The sequence below is a fragment of the Ambystoma mexicanum genome, chromosome 3q, assembly GCF_040938575.1.
Source record: "Ambystoma mexicanum isolate Mex_15411 chromosome 3q, UKY_AmexF1_1, whole genome shotgun sequence".
Classification (NCBI taxonomy): Eukaryota; Metazoa; Chordata; class Amphibia; order Caudata; family Ambystomatidae; genus Ambystoma; species Ambystoma mexicanum.
In genome coordinates this window covers 144145729-144167240 of record NC_090926.1, presented here as the reverse complement: position 1 = coordinate 144167240, position 21512 = coordinate 144145729, and the positions used below count along the sequence as shown (strand labels likewise).

General features: G+C 44.3%; 1 protein-coding gene across 1 annotated transcript in view; it reads left to right on the top strand.

Annotated features, from left to right (window-relative positions):
• Window positions 1–14126, top strand: part of IGFBP6 (insulin like growth factor binding protein 6) — a 328363-nt gene extending 314237 nt beyond the window's left edge. The window contains exon 4 of the mRNA XM_069653342.1: window positions 13865–14126. Coding sequence (XP_069509443.1) covers window positions 13865–13984 — 120 coding nt within the window. The 3' untranslated portion in view covers window positions 13985–14126. The remainder of the gene's footprint in view (window positions 1–13864) is intronic.
• The last annotated feature ends 7386 nt before the right edge of the window (window positions 14127–21512 follow it).

Here is a 21512-nt window from a genome sequence, read left to right as displayed (position 1 = left end):
CACCAGGTCTCAAGTTGGTCCTCTCGCTGTGGGCTTGACCCCATTCAGAACTGGGTATTACTACTTTCCCATGCCTTGGGTGAAGTGTGGCCCTTCACTCCATTCTGCCCATGCTAGCTACAACCTCCCTAGCCTCCTGCGCGTCCTCCTGATGTTCTGCTCCAACCTCCTCTTGATCTCTCAAGCCAACACCCTCCTTATTTTTCCAACCCACTGTAAGGGTGCAGAAGTAAGGCTCAGACACAATGATGGCATGTTTATGGATACAAACATTTACTATATAAGAAAAGGTTGGAAAAATGCTTCTCTATCCCTAAAACTAAGAGGAGTTTCCCTATCTCAAAGGAAACTAGTGAAATTGTCAGGAAGTCTGCAAATAAAGAGGCTTTCACTTTCGTGTTTAAAAACCTACTTCTGACCCTAACAATAATGATCTACAATTACTCTGCAAGGATAGTCTCCTCTTAAAGTAACAGGTGTTCTTTGTGGTTTCATTCAACATAAAGATTTGCAGTCTTTTTGGTAGTAAAAGGTGATGAAATAAACAATGTTCAAAAGTATAACATTCTCAGGCTAGGGTTCTGCTCCTTTCCCCTACAGTTCTCCTCGGTTTCTCTACTTTTGGGCCGTTGAGCCTTTCTAGGATATAGGATCCCAACTCTGGGTCCTTGACCCTTTATGCCTCTCACATGAGTGAGTGCCCCAGACTTGAAGTTCATTATGATGTAATATTTGTTTGTTCTGCTCTCCTGCCAAACACCTGTTCCTCTTATCTTGGTTGCGCTCGGTTTGTTAAATGGGTGCAATTGCCAGACTCGCAATTTGTTATCATATCTGTTTGGTTCACTTTCCTGCCAAACAAATGATTCTCTGCTTTTGGGGTTTTCCTGGATCCCCAACCCTCTTGCAATATATGATTCTTGTTGGTGTAAGTCCCAGACTCACAATTTCTTTTCAATGTTCATAGTCATTCTCTAGCTTCCCTGGATCTCCAACACCTCCTCGTAAACCCATGTGCCTGTTTTCATTTTTCTGACATTCACCAGCGTTTTCCCAGCCTCTGTATTGTTCTTCGAGGCTCTGGCAGCTCTCTGGTGAATGGCAGAGACTGCCGCAGTTCCACAGCTGTCTCTCTGCACCCGGTGGCTAGTCCTGCCATGCATGCGTCTCACCAGAGCCTGTGGTGCCGTGAGGTATGCATCGGAAGCAACTGGAACGGTCCCTTCAGTTTGGACCACGTTTGGGTTCTCCTTCTCATCGCTTCGCAGCTTCTTTCCCTTTGGCTTCTCTCTGCCTGCCTGGTGCAGGATCCCGCAGTTCCTCCTCATTCACCCGCTGCTTCACTGCAGAGTACCTTTTGAACTCCCACATCAGCCAGCTGCATTCATTTGAGCGAATGACATCTAGAGAAAAGCTAGACCGTTCACTCTGCTTCTTCTGAGTGATCCTCAGACTCTCTATATTCTTCTTCCCAGTACTAAATTTCAACTCTGATGTAAGATACTTAGGGGGTCAAGCTGTGTGGAGCTGTTAAAAAGCAGTGTTAACTATATTACTGCCATTTTACTGCTCCATCCAACTATGAGTTGGGTGGAAAGTTGGCAGCTTTACATGCGGCTATGAGCTGTAGGTAAATCTGATGACTCTTCCCATTTTCAGCGCAATTACCGCAGCACAATTTGTACTGCAGTAATTTCACCAATAATGCCCCATAGAGTCCTATGAAATGGGGATTAACAGCAGTGCTGCAACTCAGGATCCTGCGCTAATAGTGCTGGACCGAGTTGCAGTAATGGTATTTGCGTTGGGCAGTATCCCGGCGGATTTGTCACTGGGATACCACCCAGTCCTGATGAGGCCCTTAGTATTCTCTTCTGTTTTAACTTGGTCAAGTATATTAAGATGACTGAGCTTGCAACAGAGTATATTTGCTCTATTTATATGAGGGAAGGTGGATTTGGTAATTGAGAAGAGATTGCATGTATTAAGAGGGTAGGGAGTACTGTATTCCCTGAGAATAGTCATCCGCAATCCCATAGGGGGCTTCTCTCCCAATGTGATCCTCAATCAGTACCCCACTCTCAGGGGGACTATTGTACTGTGGACGCACCACCCTGGCCCCATAGGAAAAGGTCGCCCCCTGGGAAAGAAGGGATGACATCCACAGAGTCGTCCCTCCACCTACTCCTGATCTCTTAAACCAACCGCCTCCATATGTCTTAAACCAAACTCTTCCTGATGTATCCAGCCAACATCCTACTGACTTATTTCCCCCTCATCTGCCACCTCTTTATCTCTCATTTTTCCCTCCAAACTCTTTCCTCGCTGTTGAACTTGCTCTAAACTCCAGCTTCCACTTTAAATACCCACACTGCCTGAGTGGGCCTCCAAGCCTATATAGCCCTCTGACCACCTCCTCTGGCATTGGACTTTCTATGAGAGTCTGCACCTGTGGGTCTGAATGAGTGAGTCCTTGTGATTGGCTGTGCTTAATTGTTTTCCTTGTGTATGGTTTGAGTCATTTGGACTAGATCAGGCCTTTAATGGGCTGGTCTGTGATCTTGAATTTTCCTCCCCTCTACTCTGCAGTGTTGTGCTCCTTGTGGCGCCACCTGTATGTAAAATGGAAAAAGGGCAGCTATTCGTGCTCTTGAATTGTTTTACATGGAACTAAGCAAAATGCAGCATTTCTTTTTCACTTGGTGATGTTTACTTGCTTGTGCTACCAGAAACACTGGAGTTAATTGGTACTGTGAGACTGCCATTGGAAAATCCAGTGTGTCGCTGATGTTCGAGTGCGCACGCAGTGCGAGTGACGCAAGAAATTCCGGTGTGCCCCTATTATCCACGCAGGCTTGTGGAGTGAGTGCCAGCCTCTGATGTCTGCCCAGGTGGACAGTACTAGCATTAGTAGAATTCAACTCCTTCTGTGTAATGCGCTCATTTTATATTAAATCGTAATTTGATAGTAGGGACTTGGTACGTTTGCACTCTGGCATCAACAGGCCCCCACTGTCAAATTTTGGCCATTTGCATGGCAGAGTGCTAATGAGTAAATGCTGCCTACCATTCTCTCATGGATAGATGGATAACGGGGAGAAGACAGGTAGCGATATAGGTGACGTAACCATAATAAGCAGTGGAAAAGGCAATCAATGGACAGAATAAAAGGAATGAACAATCAAGAAACAAAATACTGTTAATACTAATGTTAATGTGTCTTGTACTGCGCAATCTTGCAACTTGCGTGGTCTCTTGGCGCTCTTACAGGTCTGCAATGGAAGGAGGGTTGCATATTTTGTTAGTGGGAATGAGAGGGAGAAGAGCAAGAGAGCTTTGATGTGCTGTTGGCAGCTTCAGTTCGGAGAAACGGTCACTGAGCATTGTTGCGTTTTCCGTTGGTATCCGTCATCTGGTGTTGAGGTGTGATCATGTATGGTTTGTTTTCATGTCAGGTGTTGTGAAGTGCATGCTGTTTGTGGTGCGGTAGAGGTGTGGTTGTGTTTAGTTCAAAGTTTGAGGGTGCAAATGTTGAAAGGTGAGTTTTTAGTATGGTTAGTTAGTGACAATACATTTCCAACCCCCGACAATCTTTCTAAATGCGATGCATTTCCCACCCCCAGCAATCCATCCAAATGAGACTGATTCCCTGTCCCCAACATTCCATCCAAGTGCAACACAGTTTCTGCCCCCAAACAATCCAAGTGCAACACATTTCTCACCCCCTCTAAGAGCCATTCATCTCCCACCCCTAAACATCCGTCCCAGTGTGACACGCTTCCCACCCCCTACACTGCATCCAAGTGCAATACACTTCCCATCCCCAATAGCCCATCTAAGTGTGATGCATCTCCCACCCCCACAATGCATCCCGGTGCAACTCACTTCCCACCTCCAAACAATCCAACTAGGTGTGATATATTTCCAGCTCCTAACAGATTATCTTAGTGCAATGCATTTCCCAGCCCAAACATCCATCTCTGGGAGCCGAACCCAGCATGATACAGATGTTACATAGTCCCTGTCTCAGGGAACAGCAGGACGTATAAAACTTATCTATACTATTAGACCAGATGCAGGAAGTGGCTAACATACACATACAGGCTGAGTGTAGAATGTGGCTAGTTTACACAGTTAAGCTACAAGCTAAAGCAAAGGCTAGCCTATGCTAGCAGGCTAAATACTGATAGGCATACGACATCAGGTAATTAGGGTGGTGGGTTTTTCTGGAGTACGTTAATTGCTGTACTCCCAGCTTTTCTGGTAGGTTTCTCTTGCTGTATATTGCACGGTTTAGTGCATTGGGTTGTGTTGATGGGGGTAGGTCCCTTTGCTTGGTCTCGTTTCATGTTGGGAGTGTTTGGTTAGTCACTGGTTTTGTGGAATTCCTTTCTGTATATTTGCTTATTTTGTCAAACGTAGATGTTGTTCGGGTGTTTTCATCCCTTTTGTAGCTGAAGAGCCAGGTTTTTAAATGTTTTCACAATTTTAGATGGTCCTCCGTGTTCGTATTTCTTTCAGGAGGGAGTTCCAGAGTTTTACGGCTGTGCAAGAGAAGACTGATCCTCCAAGTTATTCTTCTCGCGTAGTGTTTAGGTTCTATGTGGATGTCCTTGCTTGATCTAAGAGTTCTTGCTGGTTTGTAGATTGTGATTTTCATTTGTGTGAATTCCACTCCCTGGCCGTGGATTGCTCTGTGTGTTATGCACATTGTTTGGTGATTCGTTTTGTGACTGGGAGCCAATTTAGCTTCCTTAACGCTGCTATGATGTGGTCTCTTCGGGAGAGTTTGAGAAGTCTGGCAGCTGCCTTCTGTACTTAGTTCCCTTAGCAAGTATTCTGGCATTCCAAGGTATATGCTGTTGGAGTAGTCTATTCTTGACATGATGAGGGAGATGATGGCAAGTGTTCTGTGCGTGAAGAAAAAGAAGGGTAGTATCTTTTTGATAGTGTGCAGATGGAAGACGCATTTCTTAATGATCGCGTTTACTTGTGGTTCTAGTGTTAACTCATTGGGCCTCATTAGGACCCAGGCGGTAAGGGGTTTACGGCGGCGTAAACAGCGCCGACCCTTACCGCCTGATTCCGAGGTCCCTTAGCGCCATGGAGGATTTAACACCTGCTTTTAGCAGGTGTTAAAATCCATGGCGCTAAGGGACCTTGTTGTTAATTACGCCACCGTAATTTACGGTGGCGTGATTAACGCCTTCCCCACTCCCATTATGCCCTATGGGGCAAAAATGGGAATGGGGAAGGGTAAATGGGTTAATGAGGACTTACCGCCCCGCCAACCTCGGAATGGGGCGGTAAGTCCGCCAACCACCATGGCGTAAACGTAGTTTACGCCATGGTGGTAAAGGTACGACCCAGGCGGTAACTTACCGGCTGGGTCGTAATGAGGCCCATTGCCCATTAGGATTCCAAGGTTTTTGACTACTTTGGATGATTCACACCATCAATCAACAATCAGAGATGGGTTTATATGGCTCAACAACCCAGAAGGAAGCTCATTGGTACAGTGTTATGTAAAAGAGGGGTGGAAACCCAGGGGTAGTGTAAGCAAGAATTTGACAAACACTTGTTTTATTTAACAAAACCCATATAAAACAGGGACAGCACAAGCATTAGGAAAATCTAAGAAACTTGCAAATGGCTCCAGGCTTGACAGTAGTTTAAAACGGAGAATGGCATCACAATTGATGTTTCATCTTAGAAAGCCTTTGAGGTGGAGGGATTGGTTAAGGGAATCAACTAGATATACATTCATTAGGGGTTAGTACGTTCATTGGCTGCGCTCTATCTGGTGGTCCACCTGAGATCACCTACGAAACTGATACAAGTATAAACATGTCATGATAATACAAAACTATAGGCTGATGCAACAAATTATAGATGAGCATTAAAGGTGGGTAGGGATTGGTCAGTGGTGTCTTTCTCAGCCTTGGCATTTTGGAAGGTTACAGCACATGAGCACCACTAGGGGTTATTGAGACTGGCACCAAGGTGGTCCTTTTCCAAATAAGATGACCATTTCTGATTCTCTAGGCCACAAGCTAGGATGTTTAGTTTTTAACTTTAAAAAACTATCTTGTATCTTTTTTCTCGAGAATTAGATGCGAATGAAGGCCTCAGCCTGTCCATCTCTGAATCTGATGAATATACATTATTCTCAAACTGTAAATCACGTGTGTGAGGACCACATTTTGAATGATTCTGCTCAGCATTTAGTAGGATTTTAGCGCTTATTAATGTGGGTGTCATTACCCTTTCTAGCCTCTAGAAACTTGTTCGAGCTACTTCCGTCCCAATATTGAGCCTTAGATAATGGGTACCTGACCTTCCAGCATTGTTTTTTTATTTGCTTAATCTAAGAGAAATGTGTCTCGCGTCTGAGAACTGTTATCGTCTGTTCTCTTTGGTGCTGATCCAAACCTTCTTTGTGCATGATAACCTTGGCACTGACTGTACAAGTGTTTGTCTGGGTTGTTCAGGTCTGAATGCTCTGCTAACTCAGCAAGCCAAGTCCTCCTGCAGCTTTGAGGTTTCTTGATGTCTCCCATTCACTTGAATGTGGCTGCACCGTCCATCTTGTTTCACACGGCTACTCATTCTTGCTACATTTCTGTGTTAAGCAAGCTTTATGTGTATTCTTTGCATCTTGTGTTGCAGAGTATAGATAGCATGTGTTTTCCAACCTACTGGATGCAAGCATATGCTTCATGTCTAAGTGCAATTTGACCTATTGTTCCTGTAGCTTCATGGAGGATGTGTATCTGCTTCTTGTCTAATGCACCTAAGTGTGTCATTTTCAGTGATAATGTCATCTGCGTCCTTGGTTACAACATGTTCATGTCTTCCATAGTTTGCAAATGTATCTCTTCTTCAGGATAAGGCTGGTAGGATTGCACCAGCGAGTAACGTCTCTCGCATCTGCGATATGGCGTTGAAGAAGAGGCGGTTGATATAGGTGATGTGCACCGTCCATTTCTATAGCAGTGGGACAGGGGAGGGGTCGACCCGAGGAATGACACATTAATTTGCCTCTCAACATTTACATTTCAGGTACAGCCAGAGGGGGAATGACTAGAACATATATCACAGCGTATGACCCAGAGGGGTATAATCAGAACCAAAACAGAGTGATGCCAGAGTCACTGCAAGTGTCAGAGGAATATAATAAGGGGAAAACAGAGTGATGCCAGAGTCACTGCATGTGTCAGAGGAGTATAATCGGGAAAAACAGAGTGATGCCAGAGTCACTGCAAGTGTCAGAGGAATATAATAAGGGGAAAAACAGAGTGATGCCAGAGTCACTGCAAGTGTCAGAGGAATATAATAAGGGGAAAAACAGAGTGATGCCAGAGTGACTGCAAGTGTCAGAGGAGTATAATCAGGGGAAAAACAGAGTGATGCAAACTTCCCAGTACAAATATTGGAAAGGTATAATCACAAGCAGAGCAGGGGTGACACTGATCACGAAATATAGACACCAAAGGGGTCAAAACAGAAAACTGTGATTTAGATGTCAGAGCGGAGCAATAATAGGCACAATTAAGTTATTCAAAATCATAGTTTAGGTAACAGAAATGTGTATCTGGAAGCGAGGTGGGGTGAAATTACCCCAATGCAAGAATCAGAAGAGAAAAACCAGAAGAGGAACCCAGAGGTGCAAGTATCACAGCGGCTGATACCACGGTGCCCAGTCATGAGCAATACCCAGTGATATAAAATCCCAGTACACTTAACATAAAAGTGTAATGGGCAGTCAGGGAGAAAGCGGAACATAAAAGTGTAGACATCCCAGTGGACAAAAAATACAAATGTGAAATCAGAGGCAAAATACAGTACTGGAAATTGCAGTGCTGATATCAGAGGGACAGACCCAGAAACAGAACACAGTGGAGCAAATATCAGATTAGGGTAATCAGAGACAAAACACAATGGCGCAATTATCACGGTGGGCACATATCACAATGGGCAGTAAGTGCTGAAATACAGTGCAGGTGTGAAATAAGTGTAAACATGCAGGTTTTAGAAGGGTACGAGCAGAGGACAATACAGTAAATATTACCATGGACAAAATATCACTGTGGGGCAGTTAGAGGCAGAACACAGTGGTACAACTACCGCTGTTCATGTATAATGTTATAATGCTTTTATAATGCACCAGTCACTACTGTTGTAGTCCTGCTGTGCTAGTAACTTGTCTGAGGCAATAGCGCATTCTCCCCTTGTCCGTTAACTGGATCATAGTCTGTGGAGGAAGAAGAAAGGAAAACAGCTCTCGCTGCCCCCACCAAAAAGTGGGGGCAAGGAGAAGCAGGAAAAGGATAAAGATGTTCATACTAGAGGTGGATAATTAGACGCAAAGGAGAGCAATGCCAGAATCAGAAAATCTTAACCGGAAGCAGGATACAATGTTACAGCGGTACAAAAACCACAATGCAGAGATACAACCAGAGGGCGATACAGAGGAAAACTATCATAGCGGCAAGCCTGGGGCAAAACACATTGTAGCAGAAGTGTGTAACCAGAAGCAAGATGCTATGATGCAAATACTGCAATGCAGGCATTCAGAGTGGTGAAATGATCACAGTGAGTTAATCAGTGGTGATGTTGCGTAACTCCTTGCGGTACCATTGTTCAGAGCAATTAGGGAATATAGTAAGCTGCCAAGAAGACAAACCGGTTCACCCTTGCCGACTTCCCCTCACAGGCTTCCCTGGGCAATCTTGATGGACGAAGCCCAGATCATGTGACCAGGAGGAGTCAATCTGAAGCATAGAGGACACATGATGACAGCAGAGCATTAGAAGAGTTGGGCAGCAAGCTGACAAATTTCATTTAACAGGCCACAGCATCACCCTGGTATCATCGGGAGGCCTGTGTCCTTGGAGGAGCAGCAACATAGTGAGCATGTTACTGAAAGTGTGAGAAGAAACTCTCTCAGGTTGATGAGAGGATTACCAGAGCATATTGTGCTGACCTGTAGACAGCTGGTCATCAATGAGACAGCTAGTCAACTATTCTGAATCTCACATTGAGACAGAGGCCCCTGTGGTACTGGGACCTGAAGTCTCGGAGAGAGGCAGACTTTAAGGTTGAGAGCCCGGGCCTGTAAGGCTAGGAGGCAATAGCCATGGACAAACAGGGAGCTTAAAAGGGTTACCAGTCAAATGGTCGAAAACATTTGGTCGACAGGACAATTGGTCGACACCATTTGGTCGAATGCCAAATGGTCGAATTTATTATTTTTTTTTTTTACCCATTTTTTGTTTTTTTTTGGGGGGGTCCCCCCAACCCCCTTTTTTTTCTTTTTTTTTTTTTTTCCCCACACGAAAACCCACAAAACACATATATATATAAAAAAAAAAAATTCGACCATTTGGCATTCGACCAAATGGTGTCGACCAAATTGCAGTCGACCAGTTTGTTGTCGACCAGTTGACTGGACACCGCTTAAAAGAGTCACATATTGTGGTAGGGAATGGAGAAGGTTTTCCCAGGCCTTACCCACCACCCACAGAAATGCCGGGAGGACCAGCGATGAGGGGCTTGAGAGTCTGAGTTTGGTAGCTGCTGGATTTTTCAGGATTATGTACGTGTATGGTTAAATACTGTCAAGAACGAAATTCTAAATACTTAGGAGCCCAGAACTATATGCTACCTCCTGGGGTATCTTTCCATCGTATCATTCTGCTTTCTCTCTCACCCCACTGTGACGTGTGCCAAAGGAGTAAAAGGCATCTATTGTAACATCTTGTTTGACCAGCTCTGCCAACTCTACCTAATTTTGTAACATTTCTGTTTAGAACAAGGGTGTAAAAATTCTATTTGAAGATTACTTTGATATTTCATGGTTCCTGAACCACAGCTCTTCCACCTGCCATAACATCTTTGATCTGAATTTAAATCACTTCTCAAAATAGTCTGGTCAAACTCCCATCCTTGAAACTTGGTGTCGACCAGAAGGTTTGATGGATCCTTTGGGAAATGCCTGCTAAATCCATGTGTTCTATAGACACCACCACATAGGGCTTCGTTCTCCTTAAGAATTTGCATTTGTAAGAAGAGATAATGTGGTTAGTGCTTGTTAAACTACAATTGATAATTGTATAACCAGTCCCCTTCCTTGACCATTCACGTGAACACATTCTATCTAGTTTGTGAGAAAGGACATCTCTCTGAGTTCAGTTTCTCCTAGCCATGGTGGTGTGGTCATAGGGCTGAACTGTTTAACTTTTCTGTCCAAAATGCACTCTAAATACAGGATAATTCACATTACATTTTCTTGGGCCTCTAAAGAGACAACAGTACAATGTTGCCTCTCACCTCAGCGAGATCTTCAGTTCCTTTGATCATGCTCTTGCTAGCAATTTAGTTTGGTTCTATGTGAAAATGTTCCTAGGAATAATGCAGCCATGTGACAAAGTAGTCAGCAAAAAGTAATTAAAAAAAATATAGTCATTCAATGCAAACCATGGAAAGCGTGAAAATGTTGTCAGTAATAAGCTTGCCAAAAAAGCTATTTTTAAATACACAAAAGTAGAGGGCTGTAAATCCTAATGAGGACCCAAACCTCCAAAAATAACCTCCACCATCACCCTAACTACATCAGTACGCCTTACATTAACTCGAAAAGACAAGCCTGATTCTACCTTGAATTCTCACCAAACACTAATCTTTCACCACGCTAAAACATTTTATCTGCATGTGGCTCAACACAAAACACCAAATAAATAATAAAATGAACAGTGAACCCCATCACCAGCTCTCTGCAAATTCCACAGCACGTTCCTTAACCCAAACCCTTGCTCTAATCCTAACCACATCCTTACCCTGACCGCCACATTAACATTTACCCCAATGCTTACTCTTCCCTAATCGCTAGGTTTATCCAAATCCCCACCCTTCGCCAACATTTCCAGCCCTCTCCAACCTCTCTGTCTCTTTCTTAATCACCTACCCAAACTATCATCTGTAAACCCAATCTTACCATAACCCCTATCCTAATACTTACTCTGACAATTAATCTACCCTGACCACTAACCAGACCCCAACACCACCAACCCTCCAATAATTACTGTGACCCTTACCCTAATTCTACCAAAAATCTGTAATCTAACAGTAACCCCTACCCTTATGCTGATCGCCTGGCAATCACAAACCATGTAAACCTTCTTTAACCCTGATCCATATACTAACCCTAAATCAGGCAATCACAAGCTATATACATCTTCCTTAACCCTGTTCCATATACTAACCCTAAATCAGGCAATCACAAGCCATGTAAACCTTCCTTAACCCTACCACTTCATCTAGTAGCAGTGCCTTTTTGGCTACTTTTCAGCTGCATTTTTGCGACTACTTTTTGCTTGGTTATCTTTTCACCTCAGAGGTATTTTCACCATGTTTTTTCACTGACTACATCATTGTTGGCATTTTCACTGGATAACGTTAGTTCCTTTATCCTCTGTCTACTATTGCGTGATCCCAGATGGTCTCCCACTGAAAAAAAGCTTGTCAAATGCATTTCTCCCCTTGGTACACCCCATAATTAAAGCAATCTCTTGCAGCTTGGAAGTGCAAGAATATTAGGGAACATAGAAAGCCTCTTAATCAAACATTAAGGCATTTTTTATAGTCAAGACAACCTTTATAGACAAAATACAACACAATCAGAAAATGTGTGCAGAGAAATTAACAAACTGATTTCACATAGGAAAATCCATTAACTGCCCCATGCCATAAAATGAGTTATGCAATATATCTTTTACTCAAAAGAACAATACAATTTAGAGGACAAAGGTGACTGATGAACATTGGGCCTCATTATGAGTCTGGCGGTAACCGCGGAAGTAAAACCGCCTGGTTACCGCCGGACTCGTATTACCATTCCGCCTCCGTGACTCCCGGAAATACCAGGGCATTACGATCCTGGTGTCCCGGGAATTCCGGAGGTGGAATTCGGTACATCCCCATTCCCATTGAGTCCAAGAGGAATCAATGGGAATGGGGAAGAGGAAACACCGGCATCATCTCGTGATGGTGCTGGTGTTTCCACGTCCGCCTGCAGGCGGGCGGTGTTAAACCCGCCAGGTCAGACCTGGCGGGAACATCACCTCCCGCCTGCAGGAGTCGGGATGGGGCAGTCCAGAATTAACAATGGCGGCGGGTTTACCGCCACTGTTAATTCCGGACCGCCCGACCTGTAATGAGGCCCATTGTCTTTCCAATGTGACATCCATAGGCATAATAGTACAGGTAAAATATGGTAACATGGCTTCTCATTATGTGGCCCTCTAGACGTTTTGGACTGCAACTCCCATTACCCTTCACCATTGACTATATTGGCTAGTGATCAGGAGAGTTAAAGTCGAAAACATCTGGCGGGCCTCATACTGAGTAACCATGGTTCAGAAGGAAGGTCACTATACCATCCCGAACTGTAACTCCAGCCACATCCACAGCTGCACACTTGGATTACATTATAAAACAGACTCATGCAACATTGTTACTGATCAATCTAAAACCTCATGAAAAAGCCTCAGATCCTACACACAATATGTAGATCCATTCCCTCTTCCAAAGACTATTCTGGTCGGAACCTTAGCTATTTCATAATAGGATTAGCTCTCAATGTTACCAAAAACATTACTGATGGCTTTGTTGAACCAAGGGGCAGTCCAATCTTGTTCCAGTTATCGAACGGCCAAATAAAACTAGCTCCAAAAAAGAGCCAATCAGCTCCAGAGTGCAGGAGAAAGCAGTGTACTCGATGTCCCATGCACATCCAAGGTGCCATAATGTGCTACAACATCAACATTCAGGTTCAAGCCCTACGCGTGCGGGAGGATATCTTGGACTATGTGGACAAGGGCCCTACATTGTTATTGATAATTCTGAGCCTGTTTGTTACATTGACACAGTGCAGCTTGTGACCCTGATCTGCAAACTGACCACCATTGTCGGAGTTAAGGGAAGAGTAGGAAGCCGCTGTGGTGGTGTCAGTACACGCTATACAAAACACATAACATAGCAAAGTTTATGTGACTACCATAGGTCCTTTTTGGGTAGCTTTCAGCGGTAGCTCTATTTTGGCGACTGCCCTTCTGTCTCCCACCGCATCCCGCCGCAAGCATCTTGCTGTACTGTTCTGCAGGGATCGCTGCTATCCTTAGGCGTGATAGCAAATGGTGGATTAGCCAGCTATTTATAATCTGTCACTTTGGGATTTGTAGGTCCACATTAATCAGACCATTCTGTCCCAATTACCAGTGCCCTGTTGACGAGGATGCACTTTTGATCACCCAACTAGCCTGGTTCTATGTGAGCTCTTTAATTTTTTTTCATCAAAATAGAATTTATCATGTTTGTTTTTTTACAGGAAGTTTTTGCTACATGTATATGTGGAGTGAGAACCCATTCAACTCCCCGACCCGCTTAAACCCCCTCTACATTAATTATTCACCTAAACCCACCCCTCACATATATTTGCGGCAAAATCTATTGTAAAAAATGTGATGAAATCTACTGTGGCATAAACTCCCTATCCCAACTAGCCTACCCTATACGAATGCCTTCCCAAGAAAGACATTACTAAAAAAGTACAAAATATGGCAATGCAAAGAGCAAACATAACACACTCATTACACCTGGAAAACCGGCTCCATAATCCTCCTATAACTAAGGAACACACTCTCCTTGCCGGCCATACACCCGGAGTTAAAAGGGATTATTATGGAAAGGGTCCACTCTATGCGTCTCCCCCTGTCACTTTGGTCAATTTCTTCCCCACTCCCTCATATAGCAACATTGGTAAAAACACAGACACTAACATTTCCTTGTTTTGTTTGATCCTCAGTGCAAGTCATCGAAGGGACAAAGAAGAGGGCGCTGCTGGTGTGTGGATAAGAGAGGGCACAAGGTTTCAGGATCCGAAGACCTGGAAGGGAACATTCACTGCCCGCCTGGCACCAAATGAGTGCTCCGCTCTCATCAATGTCCTATTATTATGCTGACATTTCATGCCTACGCTTTTTATTGTTAAAGACACATTTTAAGGGATCCTAGGGAAAAGCATTTATCGTTTTATTTAATAAACAGAATCATGCAGATTTGGCCAATCGGAGAGTGTCACTGGTTTGTAAAGACGTTGGACCCTTGATGTGAGGATGGCAGTGATAGGGAAACGGTTGTGGCCCTCTAACTGTAGAACAATTGGGTCCCAATTAAGGTATTACATGCGGTACTGGTGAAAGTGGGGTGGAAATCATACACAAACGGGGAGCACCTCTGGTGGGACCCTACTACAAGCTTTTGCAAAAGAAGAGAAATCATCAGTGGTACAGAAAGCATTAGACTGGTTATGTTTGACATGCCTCACCCATGTATGTAAAATACATGGAAAATGAATTCCCAGTGTGAAACGTGCCATGGATATTTTGCCCAGGCAATTTGGGAGCAGCAATGACAGAGGGTTAAGAAGATGCAGAAGAGCAGTAAAGGATGTTCAGGTACTAGTACGGATTGGAAAGAAGCAGCGGTGGAGGCGGGGGTTAGAGATTTTCTATATCCTTAGCCCCGCCAGGCCGGCAGCATTGGTGCGGGCAGGTTTGGAACCTGCCCTTGCTATAGAGAAGCAGCCGGTGGAGGCGTTGTTCAGGCTTCTGTGATAGAGGGGCTCTATTGGCAAATTATGACCATAGAGTAGCATTGGGTGGAGGCAGGCTTGGGGTCACCTTGGACAGATGACCACAGTTGGCCTGCTATCACTGAGTGGGGGATGGGGTATGCAGAGACAGGGTGTCAGATAAGTATGTTTGTTTGTTTAATCATTTATAATGCGCGCCAGACCCAAAGGTATCAGGACGCAGCAGTTACAGGATATGCGAGGCTTAGGTACAAAGGTTACAAAATGTAAGCAAGAGTGATACACATACACGAAATAAATAAATCAAACGATAACAAAATGGAGAAAATAAACAATCTATATACAAAAACTGGATCATATCATTACAATATAGGAGTGTATGTCATGCATGAGCGGGTGTTACTGATCTGTGGACTTGAGCCAGTTAATGTGGTTACATTTGAAGTTCAGGTAGGGTTGGTCTTCTCTAATGTGGTGTGGCATGGAGTTCCATAGTTGGGCAGCTTTGATGGGGAAACTGCTTCCACCAACTTTATAGAGCTTGGATCGTGGGATGGTGAGGCAATTGGTGTTGGTTAGTCTTGTGGGTCTAGTAGATGTTCTCCTAATTAATCTATCCATGAGGTAGCTATGGGCGGCATTGTTCAGTGCTTTATAGGTGAGAGATGCAGTCTTTAGCTGGATTTTATTGTAGGTTGAAAGCCAGTTATTATGGCGCCTAATCGGAGATATGTGTGATCACCAAGCAGTATAAAAGCAACAATATTGGCGATCACCTCTGGTCCTCCCAACAACCTCAAAGAGTGACCACAGGTTCTCTGTCCATCATCAGCTATCTGGCTTTACCACTCAACTAACACTGGGAACCCTGCCTCTTCTCCATTGATCATCAGATATCATCCACCTATGTCATTCCCAAAAGCAACATTAGGGAGCATTGTCCATCTACGTTTGGCTGCCATTTCCTTCCCACGTATTAACTACCCAGAACCCTGCCACATAAAAATGTGGCCATCCGGATCTTAAAACTAAAGCTACCTAAATGTAGTGCATTGAATCAGCTGCAGAACAACAGGAAGAAAGCTACGTTCAGGCCTGGAAGGGGTTTCTCTTTTTAAACATCATAGAGGATGTCTTGCATCTATTTACAATATTCAAAGAAATGTGCCATCCTTGGCATCTGCCGGCTCGTCTCTTCATCACAGACTGTTGGCAGTGGGTTGCAGCATTTCTTTTTCGGTACAGCTGACACAATAAGAAATTGCTCAAATTTGACATGACCACAAACTGTCATGGTCCATTAGCCGTACTCCCCCTCCTCCTCTGTATCATTCAACTTTAGATCTATCGCTAACATCCTGTTAGTGGTGACCATCATGGAGAAGATTATTGCTACCAAGCTTCTCAAATGCCACAAGAAAACCCACGCTCTTTTTTGTGTTTTTAATTCTGTCTTCAGGCAAGCCTTTACTTAGAGTCATCTCTGATGAGCATCCAAGGCAAACTGCTGGGGAACACCAGTGAGAGGCGAACTGCAGTCCTGATCCTGCCTCACGTCTCAGCCGCCTTTCGCCAGGTGCTTATGGCTAGATTTGAGAGCTGCATGGAAGTCATATATGTGGTGATAGCTTGGCACAGGTCCATCATTCAGAACCACACCAAGCGAGTCAAAATGTTCCATCTCTTTTCACCCAAGGCCCTGTTTAACGTTCTCCAAGGTCCCTCCCTCCAGTGCCTTTTCAATATCTATACGCGAGTACTGTGTGAAACTAGGTTTCAAAACATAGTGGTTTTTCAACACTTTGTGGCTGGGGGTGGAATGAAAACAAACCCACTGTGTGTCTATTGGTTGGTCCTTAATTGCTTTTAAACAGTGGTCCCAGTAGTGAGCCTTTTTGCCCTGCCTCTCTTAAATTCATCATTCCCGTCACTTAGCCAGCGTCGCCGAGTAACCAACCTGCAGTGAAATTTGACACCTATGATTTGTTATGAACCACAAATATTTGGGAGAAGTCTACGCCCATTAATTGACTTGGCATCGCACCTCAATCTTCTATACAAAATATACCCTATCTTTACCATGATAATATGTCCTCCCTGGTCCCAGCTGCATTTCCTTGCTACTAGACAATATGGAGTCATTCTGATGAACAAGAGTGAGATCAACTCTGTATTCTTCAGGATATCTCCAGATACCAAACTGAATCTCAATACAGTGAATTTAAATAACAGCTATTTACACAGTCAGTCGTTATTCTGAAAACCTTGTTTTATTGTTGCTCTCAGCGAACTGAGTTGCAAACCGAATACTAGACTATTGGAATGTTTCCTATGCAGGATCACACCATGACGGATAATCCTAAACTGAACAGAGAAGATTGTTTTCAACCTCGGCTTTTGTACTGTACTTCCTCCTCCCGCAATAGTAGCAGGGCTCCTGTTAAGAGCCAGTAGGGGTATAAAATCCACCCTTTGCTCATTGTGAACTTCTCAACCTGTCCTGAACACCTGTCAGAACCAACATTACTAGGTATACCCAACCTGGAACATTGGGCCTCATTTCGAATTTGACAAAGGAGAAGGTGGTGGTAAATTGACAGTAACTCTGTTGCTACCACTTTAACACCACTTTCCTTCACCTCCAAACTTCAACTTTGGAAGAGATGTGGTAAAGACACCTCTGGTACTTGGTTGGAGGTATCTCCTTCACTTTACCTCCAGAGAATTGATGAATTGCTGTCTCTACCAGAAAGACTTCTGACTCAGGGCAATTTGAACAATTATGCTGCCTTGATGAGGCTGTGCAGAAAGCAAATCTTGTACTAAGCTAGTAACTTGTGGCACTATCTATGCTATAGAACAAACTGCAACACGAATGTATCCAAATTGAAGAAGTTGGGGCCCATGCATGTGAACAATGCTGCTCCTCACAGGTGCCTTAGAGCCTGTTGCAGCATTCTCTCACCCTGGCTCCTTGTTACATTGTATAAGTAAGCACGTCAATGTCAATGAACATATGAGGCATTGTGAAAAAATAAGCATGACTGATTTGGCAATTTGGCTGGTCCCTAGTGTGTATCTTCTTCTAACGATGCATTTTTGACTGCAGAGTCTTTTGTTAGCTTGCATCTACCCATGGGTCAAGAGTGCTTTCTGCAAAGTAGAGTAAGCTGTGACAGCACATTGCTTCAAAACAAAAATGACAAACTTAAAATAGCCTAATCCATAAGAATAGATCGACAGGAGGTGGCACAGTCCTACAACACTTTCTGTGAATCTTTAGCACGCTGTGGGATTGAAAAAAACATCAGACGAAAGAAAATGGGAAGTGGCATACACTGACCAACCACTGCTTCTGTGACGTTCTGGTAGGTTTGGCTTACCGTGGAATGCAAGGGATTTTACATGTGGCACTTCTGCCCTTCTTGTCCTTTGAGGGCAAACCTCTGGGGAGGGGACACTGCATGTGTGGTGGTATGGACGGTGCAGGCCTCTACACGGTGGTGGAAAGGGTGAAGACTTTGGGAGGCGATGTGATAGTAAAGCAGGTCTGTAATAAGTTGCTGGTCATCAGCAGAACCTCTTGCAAGGAGCACCTCTGCATCTACTCAATGCCATTCCGATCCAAATGGCTGTGGCGTCCCTTGTTTAAAAGTGCATGCTTTTCAAGCCCAACATTTCTGTCAAGCCACTTTGGGGTATGGGCTTCTAGTTTGTCCCATTTGTCATAAATACAGAGTGGGTAGAGCAATCTGAAGTGTACCAATGAGTTCCAATTGCTCTTTTTGACAGCTCCTTTAGCCCCCCAACTTTTGTCTGTCTTTGTGTTTGTTCACCCTATTCTCCACTGCCCCACTGCTGGGTCTTGCCTACTCTCCCTGCTGGCTCCAGTCCTGTCCATGCTGCACACCATCTATTGATCCTTGTTCCCTATCCATCTTCTGAGGTTGACCATTCCTTATCACCTGTGCCATCCTCTGTCAATTAAGGGTCCTGCAGACCAGCCTGCACAAAATGCCTTTCATTTTATTTTTAATGATGTTAGACTTTTATGATTCCTCCCCTCACCCCGTCTGTGGTCTGCTCTTTCTGGCCACTTACTTATGTGCCGAATGACCTCAACCACTTTATAAGGGTGCTTTCCGGTATGACTAGACTCAATATGACTGCTGTGACTGCCATGCCGTAGAGTTCTGGACCAGTGTCCTTGATCCGGGCACAACTGCAAAGGAAACATATCACTTGACTTGGTCTCTATAGGCTACCCAATAACACATATCAAAGATGTGGTTCGGAAAATTATCTGGTGAATTACAGAAAACATTTTGGACCTATGAGAACTTCTCTGAAACGAAATGGGGATTGACTGGCAGTCGCCAGTGCAACCAACAAAATCTAAAGGGGCCAGGGACCACGCTATCTACAACTGGCTCTCACCAAATACTCTCCCTCCAGACCTTTATGCTCCTCTGGCACCAACTTGCTGTGTCAAGCGCTTCTCTAAACAGCGAGCAGGTGGCTGATCTCTTTCCTCTGCTGGCTGCCTCCTCTGGAACTGCCCCCCCCCTTCCTCTCCATCTTCAGTCGGATCTCCTCAAATTCCAGCCGCTCCTCAAGACTTTCCTTTTCACATCATCCTTCCCCCTCTCCCTCCCTTGCTAAACCCCACAGTAGCTGATATTGGTGACCAGGGCCCTTATGTTTCAGTTTAGGACCCTGGCCTCCCACAACCAATCGCATTCAGCTTCTGCCCACTCCCAGCCCTTGCATCTGTGCTCCCATTGGCCTGTGCTATCTCACAGGCCTGCACTTATTGTTTCTGTCAGTTGACCGCTCCTCCAAGTGATCTCTGCCAGATTCTAAACAGCTGCTTGCAACTTACTCCCTAGCACTTCCCCACGTGAGCACTCCTAGCACTTACCACCTCCTCCGCCTTCCCTTCTGTTTCTCTGCACTTCTAAGTTCTGAATCCTCACAAGGCCGCCTCTCTTTCGTTATTGTTCTTTTATTTCCCTTCCTTTCCCATGTTACCTCCCCTGTGCCCTGTGGGCACTTTGAAACACACAATTTACTTGCTGCATTAACCGCCTAACAAATGCACAATAAAATAAAAATAAAATAAATAAAGCTTGCTGCATCATCTATAAGACAGCCGCCCTCAAGTCACCCAGCTACCTTGCAGAAAAATTCAGCATCTCTGACGGATAGCGCACCAGCAAAAGTCAGGACACATGCAGACTTGAAATCCACTGCTGCAAAAAGGAAAGGACCAGAAAATAAGCCTGCCTGCCTACGCTCCAAGACTATGGTACCTCCACCCCATCAGCATAAGACTCTCCCCCATAATTCAGAAAATAACTCAAGACCCACCTCTTCAAGGAGTCTCTCCTCAGCCCCTAGGCCATCACATCACCCCAGCACCGCCTGACTCACTAGATGCCACCCACCTCTCTTCTCCCCCGCCACCCTGTACAGCCGTACACTTCCTCTGTAAATAAAATCATAATAATAATAATAAAAATAATAAAGCTGCCCACTGCTACAGAGCTTACTGTGAAACGACGAGCTGAGTCCAAGGGCCGGAATTCCAGAATGTTGATGTTAAAGAGGGGACAGCTCTGAGCTTCCAAGGGGTAGTACTTTAGGGTGTCATATGAATCCAGGGGATTCAAGCGAAATGAAAAATATTGCAATAATCATTTTTTGAACTGCAAGGCGAGGGCTAGAATACAATCTTATATGCAGCATGATTCAGATGTGTGTAGCATCTGAAAGCATCTCGCTTATTTCATTTCACCCATGAGAAAGGGTCTCTTTTTCTGGCAGCAGCAGGCACTTAGCTCACATATTCTAGGACTGGAGTTTGTTTATATAATTATACCAGTCCTAGAATAACTTGGCTGTAAAGCGAGATAAAGAAAAACATTGTTTCTACTTTATCCGTGTTAAATGGTAAAGGTTGTGCTTTTTAAATGATACTATGCAATTTCCAGCTCTCTGACATTTCATCACACCTTACCACAGAGATTGCCAGATTTAGAATGTCTACAATGTGCCACCATAAAGCTTTGCTAAAGTAGCAATTGGGAATGCTCTGTGTTCTAGTGTTTAGTAATATTGCGATATCATGGCTGTCCAACAATGACAGGAGGCCAGTAGTATAGGTAAGTTTCACCTCAGGTAAGGAGGTGGGGAGGACAGTGACACTGGGCATCCACACCCTGGGGGTAGAAAGCTGACTCTGAATTATCCTATGGAACATTCAGGACTGAACAGTCAGGGATCATTCCAATAGACCAGGCAGAAGCCAGGCACCCACAGTTATGTTCACCTACACACAGGTAGGGAAGACCGGACATAATAGGTTTCAGGTACTTTCCTTTCCAGTTTGCATATGCTTTCTTCCTCTGGCATATGCTCTTTTCCTCAGGAACAGTCTCTCTTAGGCAAAGGGTCTTTATCCAAGGCACAAGCTCTCTTCTTTGGGGTTAGGCTCTCTTCCTTACGCAGAAGCTTTCTATCGTAGGAACCCAGAATCCATAGATCTAGGGCCCTTTAAAATGAGGTAGCAATATTTAGAGATGGATGGGGATGCAGAATTTACTCAAACATCAATAATCAAAACGACGGTACTGTTTTATTTGCAATTGTCTAAAACAGGGAGTTACAACGGGCATCAACGGACGTTCGCTTGATTTCTCTCTCAACACATTCTACAAAAAGCACAACTCATAGTCAAAACTCATCATATGTGACGTCATACTACGTGGTAAACTACTAAAACCTACTTGGGAATGTGGTAGGCTTAAAGGGTACATCTAAATATACGTTCCATACTGATACGGGAAGTGATTGACTC